Here is a 15,847-nt window from a genome sequence, read left to right on the forward strand (position 1 = left end):
ATATTCTTTTCCGTTATTTTTTTTGAATTTATTTTATTTATTTTTTTATACAGCAGATTCTTATTAGTTATCTATTTTATACATATTAGTGTATATATGTCAATCCCAATCTCCCAATTCATCCCACCACCTCCCCCCACACCTCTTTCCCTCGTTGGTGTCCATATGTTTGTTCTTTATGTCTGTGTCTCTATTTCTTCCTTGCAAACTGTACCATTTTTCTAGATTCCACATATATCCTTTGCTGTTCTAATTCAAATGTATTAATTGTGCTTTTACATTTATATCATTTAGAATTTCATGATTAACCTTCATTTTTAATCACTAACAACAAAAGCCATTATTTATTTGGGATACAGTACTTTATATTTAGTCATTGAATATAATATAGGATAATTTTCTTTGAAAAGTATTTCACTCTGCTTGAACTGGAAAAAAATTTATCTTGATTAAAACAATGCCTTTATGATTACACATTTAGATAATTTTACAAGACAAAGTATTGCCCAGCGAGAAGAAATCAGCATTCTCGGTGCAACCCTCAATGATCTGGCTAAAGAAAAGGAATGCCTGCAAGCATGTTTGGATAAAAAATCTGAGAATATTGCATCCCTTGGAGAGAGTTTGGCAATGAAAGTATGTTCTGACAACCGTGGTTTAAAAGAAATGTTTGAACTTGAATCTGAATAAAATAATAGGATTTTCTCAATTTTTTCCTAGAGAGCTAAAATTTTAAAATCTGATTTTGAAATATTTCAAGATAGTCTTAGGAAATATGTGTTCAAATTCACTAGCTAATATTTTGAAATAGATTTTTCTTTCATCACTTTATGATCAACATTCACTAACAATAACTAATTCAAATATCAAAATGTAAAGCATAATAAGAAAAAAGCAGTGAGACTGATTTCTTTTTAAAAGCACACCAGAACTTACGTTTTCAGGTAGCCACCTTGGGAGGCAATATGTGTATTTCATTAAAACCACCTTTGTAATTGTATTCAGAACTGGGGCACGTTGTTACATCATCCTTAGCCTTGAGAGTGGATCACATGGAACTGGTGAATAAAGTTAGATGATAAGCTTCATCCCACATTTCTGTTGTTCAGACAACATCAACAACAACAAAAAGGTGTTCTCAAAAAGGCAGGGATATATTGACCCCCTTTTCTAGCTCATAAGCTGATTCTGAAGGCAATTCCTAAACTGTTTTCCACAAATGTTTTAAGCAAAGGCAGCATCTCTGGCATAAGGTCTTTCCCCTCTCTAGGGGAACTAATTCATTCATTTATCCAGCCATCCATCCATTCAACAAACATTTATTGACATGTACCAGGAATTATGTTAGAAACTGAGGTTGAGTGGGCATACCTTCCAAAGGCCTATGGTATAATTCAGAGAAAGATAAAGAAAGAGCCTGTTATGATAGAATGTGCTAAGTACCATAATGACGTATGCACAATGTATGAGTGAAGTTTGTCAGAAACATACCTGATTCAGCCTGGGGGTTGGATTAGGGGAGGGAGAAGATCTAGGAAGCCTTCCACACGGTGATGGTGCCTACACTGCCCTGAAAGATGACTAGGAATTAGCCAAGAAAAGATTTAGAGAAAGGGGACAGTGAGAGAAAGAGTGATCCAGACAGGCAGAGCACTTTTTAGAGAAAGGGTGATCCAAACAAGTAGAGCAGATTATATGAAAGCCCAGTGGCTCTCATAAGAGAATTTCATGAGATTTCTTGATAGTTTAATATGTCCAGAGAATAGAGTGCAAAGGGGAGTATGGGGGGATGAAGGGGGGGGCGGTGGTAAAAGATGAGGTGGGATAGATAAGCAACAAATCAGAACTACACATGATATTGAGTTTAGTTTCCATCATCATGGACATAGAGGAACATTGAAATAATGAAAATGAAATGTTACAATTAGATCATTAAAACATTATCCTAGCCCTTGTTAATCTACATAAAAGGTGGATTGTAGGGAAATGAGAGTAGTGACAAGGACACTAGTTAGGAGTAAAATGATAAGAACTGTATTAGGAGAGTGGCAGTATCCATGAGAGAAATAGACAACTCTAGGAAGTAAGACTGACAAGATGCGCTTTCTGACTTCAGAACCAAATGAATAGTTCCTATGTGTGAAGTAGGAAACACAGGACACAGAACAAGCTTAGAGAGGAAGATTATTGACATGCCTTTGGGACATGTAGTGAAATATTCATAGGCTCTTGGATTTTAAGGTTTGGAGAGAAAATTGAAGTTAATAGATTTGGGAATCATAAGCACAATTGAAGTTATCAAAATACATGAGGTAGTAAATTTTGGCTTTTAACTTGTTGAAAAGTCTGACTCATTATAGTTAATACCTTTTAATATTTTTGAAATTTTATGGTATTTTGGGGGGTGGGATTTTGTTTCTCATTATATTCAAACCACTTTTTGAATAGTTAAACATGATTTTCTTTAGAAACAAATTACTCAATTCTTTCTGAATATCTGTTCCTTCTGTTATATCTTGTATTTCACATTTCTTCCATTCTACTAACTGTACCAATATTATCTTTTCCTTCACAAAGAATATTGAGTTGCAAGTCTATTTCAAAATTAAGAGTTTTGTATAGGATTATGAATGTAAACGCATCCATCCTATAAAAGGAAAATAACTGTTTAAAGCAGTGTTAGACATTCAAAAGAGGAAATGTTCTCTAGAGTGATATTTCAGAGCTGAATTTATAATGCCTTTCAGTGAAAAGCAGTAGTTTTATAGTTTAATCTGGAGATCACAGAAATAAATTACCAAGGAAAAGTCTATATTATAGTGAATAAGGAATTTTTACTGGTAATCATAGTTTTAAAAGATGTTCTACTACCTGCTACCAATTAAAGTTAGAAAATTCAATAGCCAGTTCACCGATTTTTGAATCATAAAAGCCAGAATTATTTGTGTAAAATTTTAGTTTGTTTCTTTTTTCTGAGTAGATTTATGACCATCCTGTCCAGGTTGAATTTTTAACAATTAACTTGAATCTATGTCACTGGTTGGACAGACGTATTGAGATTGTACAAGGAATATCAAATTGATAATGATGGCATAAATTTCAACAATTTAAGAAATAGTACTATTTGGGTCATATTAAGAGAAAAATAGGCTAAGAGGATATATTATTGGATACTATACAGTAATTTTGTTGCCCTGGATACTTTACAGTGTTCTTAGAGAGTCTTTCAAGATGAATTTCTATTGATAAAGGAAAGTCCTTTTTAGGCTTATAAGCCATGTTTAAATTTTAACCAAGGAACTTCTGTCAGAAACACTAGAAGTTCAATGAGCTTTTCAGAATTTATTTAGAAGTGTATTAAGTTATATTTCGAAAGCATGTATAAATATTCCATTTTAAGTGGTATTGTCTCTCTGAGTTTTTCTTCCATTGGCTTGTGCTTCTTAAAGGGGTTTAACAGTTTTGCTAATGGATATTTTAACCATACTTCAATACCCATTACTGCCAGATGTGGAATCTGTACCATTCTACCAGAAAGCAGAATGGGAAACCAGAGATAAAAATACCCTAGAGAGGAGCACGTGAATAAAGGAAGATCACGTACACACACACACACACACACACACACACACACACACACACACCTGTCTCTCTGATGAAAAAACAGCACTAGTTGGGAAATACAGATTTAGTTTTTCATCTTGCTACTTGGTTACTAAGGATTTGAAAATTTAAAGGGCAAAGTGAAATCTAGGTATTTAGTGAAAGAATAATTTTCCTTTTTTAGGACTAATGTTAGTGCTAAGAACCTATGTAAAGTATCTGTAACTAGTTCAGGATCAGCGAGTTTTTAAAGGAGGAGGTGTGGGAATGGTATTGATGGCCTTAAGATATTCCCCCTCATTTCAGTCTTGATTGACTCCATTAATTCTACTTCTTCACCGTACCCTTGAAAAGGAAGAATAGCAATTTATTTTTTTATACCTTTGCTCTAGGCCTAATGCTTACCTCCTTGTTAACTCACACCTAAAATTAATCATATACTTTTATAAGTAATTCCATTGGAACAGCTTTTTGAAGATGATGTTGATGACATATATATATTATACTTGGTCAAAGTTATTATTCTTAATAACTAAATTCAGTTTTACATGATTCACTTTCCTGGGTTTTATAGCATGAAGAAGTGAGGAAGTGAATCAGTCCTATTCCCAGTATAGAACACTACAATGCCAAACCATTGGTTTTCTTCCAAAAACAGGGTGCTTAAGGGGTTCTTGTGTTGCTGGATAACTGCACAAAACATCTTTTAACAGTATTTGATATAATGATATCATATCAATATACTTAAGTATAGTCTTTGCTTAAATGAGCATAATCTATTGTTTTTATCCAGTACGTATACTCACACTGATATATTAGGCTTTAGTTTTAAAGTGTAGCAAAGAAAAATAGAATATAAATGTTTAAAACCAAATGGAAATCCAAAAGGGAGGGGAAATTCTTTTAGTTTATTCAGTTTTAACAGAAATAACAGTTTAAGATAATTTTTTATTTAATACTTATATTACTTTTCAAGGAAAAGACCATTTCAGGCATGAAGAATATCATTGCTGAGATGGAACAGGCATCAAGGTAAGTCACTTATTCAACAAAAATGTGAGCACTTATTGGGGGCAAAGTACTATGTTAGGTATTGTACAAAGATAGTAAGAAACAAGGAGCTTAATGTTATATGTAAGATGATAACTCTCTAATGTTGAAAGGAGGCCTAAGTCTGTTTAGGGAAGTAAAGGGAGGATACTCTGTTTGCCAAGGAAAGCAAAGAGAAGGCATTCAAGGTAGAAAGAATAACAAAGCCACAAAGAACCACAGATCATGTTCAAGAGCCTCTTGAATGACAAGTGAGTGAGTGTGTTGGAACCCAAAGTGTAAGGGGAGAAATGAAGGAGAAGAGGCTAGGTAGGCAGGCAGAGGCCTGTGTTACAGACAAATGAGTCTGTGGGCAATGAGAAATCATTAAAGAATTTTGAGATTTTTATGCCGGAAAGATGAGCTAGACTGCAGAGGTGATGATAAATTGGTGTTGGGAGTTTGGAGGACAGGAGTGTGGTGTTTGTAAAGGAGAAAATCTAGGAAAATGCCAGGTTTCTGTCTGGGGATGAATACTGGACATGATGAACCTACGTGAGAAAAGATTTTTCTTTGAAGAGCTTTTGAGATGTCCTTATAAGTATGTCTAGTTAGCAGTTAAATATAAGGGTCTAGAGTGTGAGGGAGAGGCTGAGGCTGGGGTGATCATTTCAGAGTCATCTGGGTGTAGACAGGGTTGGGAGCCACGGATATGAATAGGAATTGTCTGAGCGAAGGGGTAGCGTGAGAAGAATCAGGAGGCTAAGGGTTAAGCTCTGAGAACCATTCATTTTTAAGAGGGCAGGAGAAGAGGAGCCTGCAGAGGAGACTAAGCCATAGCAGCTAGAGGTAGGATGAAGTCTTTCTTATACTTGAATGTCAGAAGTTTTGAAATGCTTAACAAATCATTGACTACTGTGTATATTTGGCATCCTTGTTTATAGTGAAATGTTGGCAACACAGAGGAACTGCAGTGCACTATCTCTGCAGTGTTTCTTCCTACACATTTAAATGTATTTAAAACTTCTTCAAATGTTTTCATGCTAACTGTCTATCTTCTGTCTTGTGAAAATTTGTTATTTTCTGGTAAAATGTCTCTTCTTATGTACTATTTGATTTGTGGAATAGACAGTCTACTGAAGCCCTAATTATGTGTGAACAAGACATTTCCAGAATGCGTCGGCAATTGGATGAAACAAATGATGAGCTGTCTCAAATTGCCAAGGAAAGGGATATCTTGGCTCATGAGAATGACAGTCTCCAAGAACAGTTTTCTAAAGCTAAACAAGAAAACCAGGTATACTTGTTCCTACAATCTTTTTCTCTGAGAAAAATAGGTATTTCTTCTGAGACATAACCCTCATTTCATTTTGTAGAAAAGCTCAGGCTTTGGAACTAGCCATTTTTTACCTTTATTACACAGAATATGCCACATAATTTCTAAATGAAATTTTCAGACATATAGTTTAAATATCAGAGAAAAGAGGGAACGGGGATATAATAGATTTGCATTAAACCTTAGGAAGTACTTCCTTAGTGAAGGATAAATATTTGAATAAACCAACAAATGAAGATAACCTTCCGAAATTTTTAAGAAAAGCATAGATTTATTTGATGGACTGTTACTCCGTTTGAATATGAGTATACAGACCATGATACATTATTTGGTCCTCTCTAGCACTGTGATTCTTTTTAGGAAAATTTCTCTTTTAATTACTTGCTCTCTAAGCCAGTACAGTTCAGCTTTATACAGAGCTCTCATTACCAATATCACTTTTAATTTTAACATTAAAAAATTCTACTTGGGGCTTCCCTGGTGGCGCAGTGGTTGAGAGTCCGCCTGCCGATGCAGGGGACACAGGATCGTGCCCTGGTCCAGGAAGATCCCACGTGCCGCTGAGCGGCTGGGCCCGTGAGCCATGGCCGCTGAGCCTGCGCGGCCAGAGCCTGTGCTCCGCAAGGGGAGAGGCCACAACGGTGAAAGGCCCGCGTACCACAAAAAAAAAAAAGAAAAAAGAAAAAAAAATTCTACTTGGAAACTTTCTTCCCCCTTTAAAATTTTTGGTCCAAATAATTTCCCTTGCTTTGCTATCACTCTCAATGTGTTCAGTTTGCATCATAAAAGTCTGTATTTTTTTAACTGTTAAATATTTTAATTTACATACTCAGATATAAAGATGCAAAACTTGATTAATTATTAAAAAGTTGCCTGAGGTGTTAAAGTACTTTGTTCAAAAATTAATGAATAATGGGATCCTGGAACAGAAAAAGGACATTATGTAAAAATGGAAGAAATCTGAATAAAATATGGACTTTAGTCAATAATGTATCAATATTGGTTCATGAATTGTGACAAATTTACCATACTAATATAAGATGTTAATAGTAGAGGAAGCTAAGTGTAGGGTATATGGGCACTCTCTATACTATTTTAATAACTCTTCTATAAGTCTAAAACTATTTTAAAAGAAAGTTTATTTTTTAAAAGTTAATAGCAATAAAAACAAGAGATGTGAATTTATAGGATCTACTTTGTGTGCTCTATTTATAGCTAAAGCAAATAGGCTAAAGGTAAATATAACTTATATTTATGAAAATTAGATTAAAAACTCATATTTACCACCCAGAGTTACCCACTGTTAATGTATTTTTTACTGATTTTCAATGTACTTAAAAAATTTTTATACTATCTTTTACATGAACTTTTTAATGTAGCTGGGATAAAACCACATAGCACTTTATATCATGTTTTGTTCTACATGAGAAGACAATAGAGTGGAGTGTTTAAGACCCACATGAGTTCAAGTCCCCTGCCTGGCTGTGTGATCCTATCATTTAACTTCTCTCAGTTTATCAACTGTAAAAATGGAGAGTAGATGAGAATATGCCTGGCAAGAATGTAGAGTGTCTCGCATAATCACTAGATAAATATTTTTTAACTGTTACTAGCTTACTGTAACATCATAGTTGTTTGTTACACCTTCATAAACATCTTTTATAATCAGAAGAAGAAAATTAGTATCATAACAATATACAAATGTTCAAGAATAGTTTTTTCCTTTGTTTGGGTCAGAGGGCCCAAGAGTAGAAGATGGATCCCTCTGTGGACTGCAGGTTGTTTAAAAACTCATATCATATTGCCAACAAACACATGAAAGGATGCTCAACATCACTAATCATTAGAGAAATGCAAATCAGAACTACAATGAGGTATCACCTCACACTGGTCAGAATGGCCATCATCAAAAAATCTACAAACAATAAATGCTGGAGAGAGTGTGGAGAAAAGGGAACCCTCTTGCACTGTTGGTGGGAATGCAAATTGATACAGCCACTATGGAGAACAGCATGGACGTTCCTTAAAAAACTAAAAATAGAACTCCCATATGACCCAGCAATCCCACTACTGAGCATATACCCTGAAAAAAACATAATTCAAGAAGAGTCATGTACCACAATGTTCACTGCAGCTCTATTTACAATAGCCAGGAGATGGAAGCAACCTAAGTGTCCATCGACAGATGAATGGATAAAGAAGATGTGGCACATATATACAATGGAATATTACTCAGCCATAAAAAGAAACAAAATTGAGTTATTTGTAGTGAGGTGGATGGACCTAGAGTCTGTCATACAGAATGAAGTAAGTCAGAAAGAGAAAAACAAATACCGTGTGCTAACACATATATATGGAATCTAAAAAAAAAATGGTTCCGATGAACCTAGGGGCAGGACAGGAATAAAGACGCAGATGTAGAGAGTGGACTTGAGGACACAGGGAGGGGGAAGGGTAAGCTGGGGCGAAGTGAGAGAATAGCATTGACATATATACACTACCAAATGTAAAATAAATAGCTAGTGGGAAGCAGCCGCATAGCACAGGGAGATCAGCTCGGTGCTTTGTGACCACCTAGAAGGGTGGGATAGGGAGGGTGGGAGGGAGACGCAAAAGGGAAGGGATATGGGGATATATGTATATGTATAGCTGATTCACTTTGTTATACAGCAGAAACTAACACAACATTGTAAAGCAATTGTACTCCAATAAAGATGTTAAAAAAAAGAAAAAACCCATATCATAAAAGATTTGGAAGGCAGAAACCTTAAAAAAAATTTCTTCCTCAATACCACGATTTTAAACAAATTGAGTTGTTTTTAGTGTTTTATCCTGATTTTTTTCAAATATACATTAACATTTTTCTCTGTTATTAAAAATTATTCCAAACATTTCTCATGAATTCATAGTATTCTGTGTGGTTTTACCATACTGCATCATTCACCTAATGTGAATAAATATTGTCACATAGCAAATAATGCCTTAATAAACATTCTTTTTCATTAAATTTTATAGATTGAGTTTCAAATTGAATCAAACGCTTATGAGGTTTCTTTTTTAAATTAAAAAACCTTCTAAGTGGACATGGGTATCGTGAATACCCAAGTATCCATCTCCCACCTTTAACAAAAAGTAACATATTTTTGTCTTTCTTGTTTTTATGAGCTTTTAAAAATGTCTCAGGTCATCACCAGGTAGCAGATCACAGATTTGCTTTTCTCAAATTTACATTTACTCTAATAATACATGGAAACGCCCATTCCTTACCATATCTTTGATTACTAGTAAATTTTAACTTTTTTCAAGTATTATCCACTTATGCTTCCTTTTTGTGAATTGTGTTTGGGTTCTTTGCCCATTTACTGTTTGGACTCTTGTGTTTTTCTCACTGTCTTTATATGAGCTTTATATATTAGGTATATTAATTTTTATTTATCATATTTACTGTAAATATTTAAAAATTTATGGTAGTTTTGACACAGAGCAATTTTTAATTTTTTGTAGTCAGATCTAACTGTCTTTTTCTTATAGGCACTGTCTAAAAAACTGAATGATACTCATAATGAGCTTAATGACATTAAACAGAAGGTTCAAGACACTAATTTGGAGGTTAATAAACTGAAGAATATATTACAGTCCGAAGTACGTATATATATATTTCCACCTTGGCTCGAGACACTTGAGTTTTCACTAAAGCTGTTGATTGATTGCACTCATAGGGACAGCTGAATCAAGTGCATTTCTTTAAGGCATAACCTATTTTAATGTTGACAGTTACGTGTTAACTATATATTTAGAATGTCACCAATGTCCAGAAGGGTAACTCAAGGATACAACCCTTTTATTTGCCACTTAGCCATTTTAGATAAGCAGAATCCTCCTAACTGGATGAAGAACAAGGGGCCAGAATCAAGTTGGGCTCACTTATATTTGGAAATGGTAGTTTACAGTTACAAACCTTTGACAAAAGAGGCTCCACCTGACTGTGTAGCAGATCAGAATTGATCTCTCTGTTGTGGAGCCACCTGTTTCCCAGGACCAGAGGGCAGATGGCTCTCTTCTCCATTTCTCTGTTAGTAACCAGTCGACTAGACACATGTTGACTGGTATGTCTGATATCAGATGATTCCCGATAAATTTGGGCACATGTGTGACAACCCTGGAATAAAGAGACAACTAGACCAAGGATGTTAGGTATGTCCATCTGATAAACTATTATATAAAATAGTGTTGGATTGACTCCTGTAATAGGTGTGGTGTTACCTACTTACGTAACAATCAAACCACTAATAGGAATTCCTCCCTCAAACAGTTTTCCTCATCGTATTTAACATATCATTTAATTTCAGTCCATAAACATATCTTGAGCATTTATTTATGGTGTACATAAGACCATTCAGGACTTTGAGAGGTGAGAGATTCTAAGGACTCCTGAATTGCAACCCTTGTTTTCAGGCAGTAAGGCAGCAGCCTCATGTTGCCAAATCAGGTGATTTCCTACCCTTCTTGAGTTGAAGGTGCTAGCAATGTAATGTCATAAATGGACAGAAGCTTTGGAGTCAGGTAGGTCTGACTCTTCCTCTCACTAATGCCATGGACTTCTGTAGGCCACTCAACCTCCCTCAGTCTCAGTGTCCCATCGGTAATTGGGAAGAACACCCAAGTGAGTAAGATACGCCTAGCACAGTGAGCCGTCTAAGTCTATTCTGGAATAGGGCAGAATATAAATAAAAGACTATCTGAACAACATTTAGCGTAGTAAGCTTTCAGTCGGTGTTAGACACTTTTTCTCCCTAGCCCATCGCATTACCTGAAATTCCACCATTAGGGATTGGGGCTTTTAGATTCTGGAATTGTATTTTCAGACATCACACATCAAACTCCTCTCAGCTTTTAGCATCCTCATGTGAGTTCTTTTTTGAGACTCTGTTTCACAACATAGCTGGATGGATCCAGGCACCCGCCTGAGAGAAAGGATCACGGGTCCATTTTGGTAGGGAGGTTCATTAAGGATTGTCGAGTACTTTATTCATCACCCATCCATTCAGTGTGCAGTATGCTGGGCGCTGAGGTGACAGAGTTGAAAAACTGCGAGGAAACAGAATGGCATCCCCGGCAGTGGGGACAACAAGTAGAGGGGGGAAAAGTAGGTCCTGTAGCTAGAGTGGAATGTGAAAGTGGGTGGTAATAAAGAGGTAAGAAGGATATGTCTGAACTGTGTTTTTAGGAAGCTCTCATTACAACATACACAGAAGTTATTTGAAGAATTGCCTTTTAGAAAGATTGTTCAGGAAATGTTGGAAAAAGAATAAATCAGAAGGGTAACAAAAGAGGGGGAAGAGCAGTTAGGAGAGGGGAGGGTGTAACGAGCCCAGTGGTCAACCAGAGGGAACTGGTGGGGAAGCACCAGAAAGAGGGAAAGAGATCTGCAAAGAGAGAACTGGAGAATACCAAAGATCAGTTGCACTTTCTTTATAATGTTGCCCATCTTGCACCCCACACTGCTCTGGCTGCTTTGGGCAGGTACAAAAACGGGTAAACTGGTTGCCGGCTGCTGGGAGGGAGGGCACTAAGTGGTTAGAGGGCAGAGAGACGTTTTAATGCAGGCTTTTTCGCTGCTTAAACTTGGACCCATATATTACCTAGTCACAGAGCCAAATTTAATATAAAAATGATTTCTACCTTAGAAAACTGAATTCAACATAAAAATGGTTCCTATCTTTGAGGAATCTGAGGGGTTATTGGGGAGATGGTACATCCACAGCTAATTACATAAAGCTATAAGGCTCTTTTAAGAGAATGACACACAATAAGTGCTACAGAAAGTTAAAGAGGGTAAAAATTAATGTGGGTAAAATTCAGTTTATGTATATTATATCATGTAACTCCCAAGTACATACTCTGTACAAAACTGTTGTTTTTAGTACAATAATAGAAAACACACATCAGATTCCTACCGGCACATTTGGAATATCTGAATCTTAAAAGCCAATACAGTAGTTTAGTATGTTAACTTGTTAATAACAGACTTGGCAAAGATCCTTCATATTGGTCAAGGTACAACCAGACCACAAGGTGGCAATATTAACTGAATTTCAACCAGTCTCATGATTAATCATATTTCTGAGAAAAAATCTGATTTGAAAGCTTTATACAATGCGGTGTTGTTTATTGTAATTTGCCTTATACAATTAGGTGTTGCTCATTCCAGTGTTTCTGAACTGTTTATTAACAGGTAGGAGGCAAAGAGATCTAGTGCCTTTTTAACAAATTACCAGAATTATAAATGATTTTTTAGAATGAGTTGGCCAAACCATACTACTAAAATTATATTTTTAAAAGTAGCTTCATAATTATTACTCCGTATAATGTATTATTTGAGGAGCTGATTGTTTTCCTTTAGAAATGAGATCCTACTTTAGTCAGTCCATCATGATAGAACTTTATCATGATAGGTTCTAACAGTGGTTCTATACTGTATGCCCAGTATGTACATGAATGTATATTTGTGAGTAGTGTCTATTGGCATAGGTTCCATATTTTACTTCTGAGCAACTTCAGGCAAGTTATTAGAAGAGTGAGCAAAAGTGAATTATAGAACAGTCCATGATCGAGGAAATTAAGGCTGGGGTTATGAATGAAAGGCAGGAACCAGATAGGAAGCATGCCAAACCAAGAGAATTATCAGAAGCTGACGCTTAAGATACGCAAGCAGGCAGAAGCTCTATCGCCGTAGTACAACCCAGGAGAGCAGTCAGGAACAAGGGAATTACACAGATACAAAAGGTCAGGTCGAGGCAGAAGCTCGGAAACCAGACCAGCAAGTAGTCAGCAAGCAGCTATAGGGAGGCAATGAGGATTTTGTTTGAACAGAAGCAAGTAGAAGAACATATTCATTGAGGTCTTGAAGATAAGAGTGAAAACTTTACTAGATGAGTGAGTGTGACTCAGGAGCCAGGGCAGATCCTGCTTCCATTCCCTTCTGTTAATTACAGGATGACCAATTTTCTAAACTGAGAGTAGAGATAGGAGTCCTTGAGATTGTGGTACAGTTGGTCATCGTGGCAAGTAAATTCCCAGTGGCCTGGCAAATAATGTTTAATTTGCATCACATGTTTAACATTTTACTCTCCTAAAGTAATACCTAAGATTTGCTTTTTAGGAATCTGAGAACCGGCAAATGATGGACCAACTCCGAAAAGCCAGTGAAGATGCTGAAAACTGGGAAAATAAGTGCCGTCAAGCAGAGGCAGATAACAGTACCCTCAAATTAGAACTTATCACTGCTGAGGCAGAGGGTAACAGATTAAAAGAAAAGGTAGATGCCCTCAACAGAGAGGTCGAGCAGGTAAGTTTGGTAAAATATGCTTGTAGTACATCCTGTATCATATTTAAAAGAGTTTTGTTTGGCTTTCCGTAAATTAAGTGTATAAACAAACACTTAAGTTATTTAAATATACTGAGAATTGTAGTCTGTTAACTGTTCTCCGCTCTGGTTCTCTAATCTCTTACCTACTCTACAACTAGAATAATCTTTAGCTTTTTTGAAAATTAGAAACTATATCAAGCATACAAAAACAGTGCCCTCCCCAAAAGTAATATAAAAGACCCACATATGCCCATCTCCAAAGTTGAAGGATGCTAACATTTTGCCATATTTATGAAGAATATATTTATTATTTAAATAAAGTCTCTCTTTATTTAAAAAAACAAAACATTGCAGATACAACTCCTCATCCTTTCTTCTCCTCCCTCCCTAATGGTTGGTATGTAGAACTTTCATGTCAGTTGTATAACTCTTTATCATATGTTTATACTTTTTCTACATATCTGTCACCCACAAATGATGTATTTTGTGTTTTGTGTGCTTTAAGTTTTTTTAAGTGATAATACACTGTAGGTATCTATTTGCAATTTGCCTTTTTTGCTCAATATTATAATTTTGAAATGTATCTATTTTAATACATAGAGTGTACATCTAAACAGTTGCTTCTATAGTCATTGAATAAAATATTTTATTTTTAAAATTCATTCCCATACTAAAGGACATTTAACTGTCTTCACTTTTTCTATAATAAAATGCTGCAACCAGCAGCATTTGGTAAAAGTTACTGAGGTAAATAGGCCTTTACTGTGAAGTTTTGTGTTTATCTGTCTATGAGTTAGGCTATGATTACTGTTTACTGTAGCCGTGCATGTCAGAGAGGCTAAAATTCCTTCTGGTCTCCTTCTTTGTCTCCTCTATTGTCTTTGGGTTCACTTAAGAGACTCCTTAAATAGAGTCTGAACCTTGTAGTTCTTTCAACTGTGACCTCCTGTTATTATACAGGAGCCCTGTTGATGTGGTAGTGAAGTGTAGGTGGAGGAGACGTGTTCTATTATCCTACGATTAGGTCTTAGTCTTTTAGTGGGCACGTGCCCCTGGGATGCGACCTTCACAAGCGTTTCTCAGTTTTTTTCTCCCTTAGATGAGGTAGAAAGGCTTGAGAGACTCTGCGTCAGGTACTACCATCCCTCCACATTGGTTAGGCTCTGGTACAACCATGTTGGTTATGCTGTCACAAAATCATCTCCTTTGAGGGCAGACCTTTGTCAAGAAGTACAGAATCCTGTGGGATTATTCAAAATGGTTACTTTTCCCCTCACCCTGCTAGAAGCATGAGGGGATTTTTCTCGGATATTAATCCTGAAAACCCAGTGGGCTCCAGGAGGTAAAACTAATAAAAATGTGGGGTTCTCCTCAGGCTGGGAGCCCAGGAGGATGTATCTCTCAAGCTAGTTCATGCTCAGTCTCTAGCAGGTGGTCAATTACCCTTTAAGAGTCGCTACCGGTTGCTAGCTCCAACGGCAGTTTCTCCTCCTGGTAAGCTGCAATTCTCTGTATTTACCTTTCTCTATATTTTGGGTGCAGTGATTCATTTTATGTCTTCAATTCTCTGATAGATCAAAGAGGAGTTGTTTATTGTCATATTTTCTGCTTTTTTTGTATTGTGAGCATGGGAGTGATGATCTCTAAGCTGTTTACATGTTGGAACAGAAACTGGAAGGCTGCTTGTTTATATGATTAGAGACTGGCTGGATTATTTAGTGAAATCTCTTTCTCCCCTTTCCCCTTGAAGTGTGAAGCCTCTGATGTTTCTCCTCAGAGGTGCAGCCTTGAATGCGTCCACAGTTACCCTGCAATGACAGTGGCTTTGGAAGGGCCTTTTTTGACTCTCTTCCTTTACTACACTCAGCTGTTAAGCCCAACTAATATCTGGCTATTTGCTTTATTGTTTTCAACAGTGCCCTCAAGCACAAATTGCTTCATAGACTGATTCAATTAAATTTGGGTTGTTTTACAGGGATAGCTTTTGAGGTCAATGTTTGAGTTTTTTCTGAACCCGAGAACATTCTTTTTAGCAGTCTCTTCCCCTAATTTTCGCTGGTAAACTAGCTGACCTATGGTGGAGCTTGTATCTCTTAAGAGTTTACCATTCTTTTTAAAATTTCTTTTCAACATAGCCTTGAAGTATTTTCGCTGTACCTTCCATTGTTCTTGAGAGTGCCTTAGACTTGAATTTTCCTATAGTCAGTTGTAAATGAAGTAAAGTTCCTTTGGAAGAATTTAGGAGCTTCCTGCTTTAAGGCCTCTCTCTCTCCCTGGGCAAAATCTCTGAGCCCTGGCTCTAAAGCTGGTACGGGGACAGTGGTGCAGTTCTCTTGCAGTGACGTGCCCACTTTAGGATCTGGGCACTTGGAGGGGATGGTGGGTATATGGCTGTAGCCTCTGGCCTTCTCAGCATGCCTCTCCAGGTATGGAACCTCTTCCTTATGAATAACCTGTGTCAAGGAGAATCAGAGCCACAGTGTTCTCAGTATGCCACAAACAAGATAGAA

At 36.5% G+C, this 15,847-nt stretch overlaps 1 protein-coding gene across 16 annotated transcripts in view; it reads left to right on the plus strand.

Moving 5' to 3' along the window:
• The window catches only part of TSGA10 (testis specific 10), a 106,069-nt gene that overhangs the window by 64,466 nt on the left and 25,756 nt on the right, over positions 1-15,847 (plus strand). For 15 of the 16 annotated variants that reach the window (XM_033401817.2, XM_049696213.1, XM_033401809.2 and 12 more), the window contains 5 exons: positions 482-636; positions 4,580-4,635; positions 5,761-5,929; positions 9,500-9,610; positions 13,131-13,316. In XM_033401817.2, the coding sequence (XP_033257708.1) occupies positions 482-636; positions 4,580-4,635; positions 5,761-5,929; positions 9,500-9,610; positions 13,131-13,316 (677 nt within the window). The remainder of the gene's footprint in view (positions 1-481; positions 637-4,579; positions 4,636-5,760; positions 5,930-9,499; positions 9,611-13,130; positions 13,317-15,847) is intronic. The other variant, XM_049696210.1, reaches the window with a different exon arrangement.

Source organism: Orcinus orca, chromosome 13, assembly GCF_937001465.1.
Source record: "Orcinus orca chromosome 13, mOrcOrc1.1, whole genome shotgun sequence".
NCBI classification, from domain to species: domain Eukaryota; kingdom Metazoa; phylum Chordata; class Mammalia; order Artiodactyla; family Delphinidae; genus Orcinus; species Orcinus orca.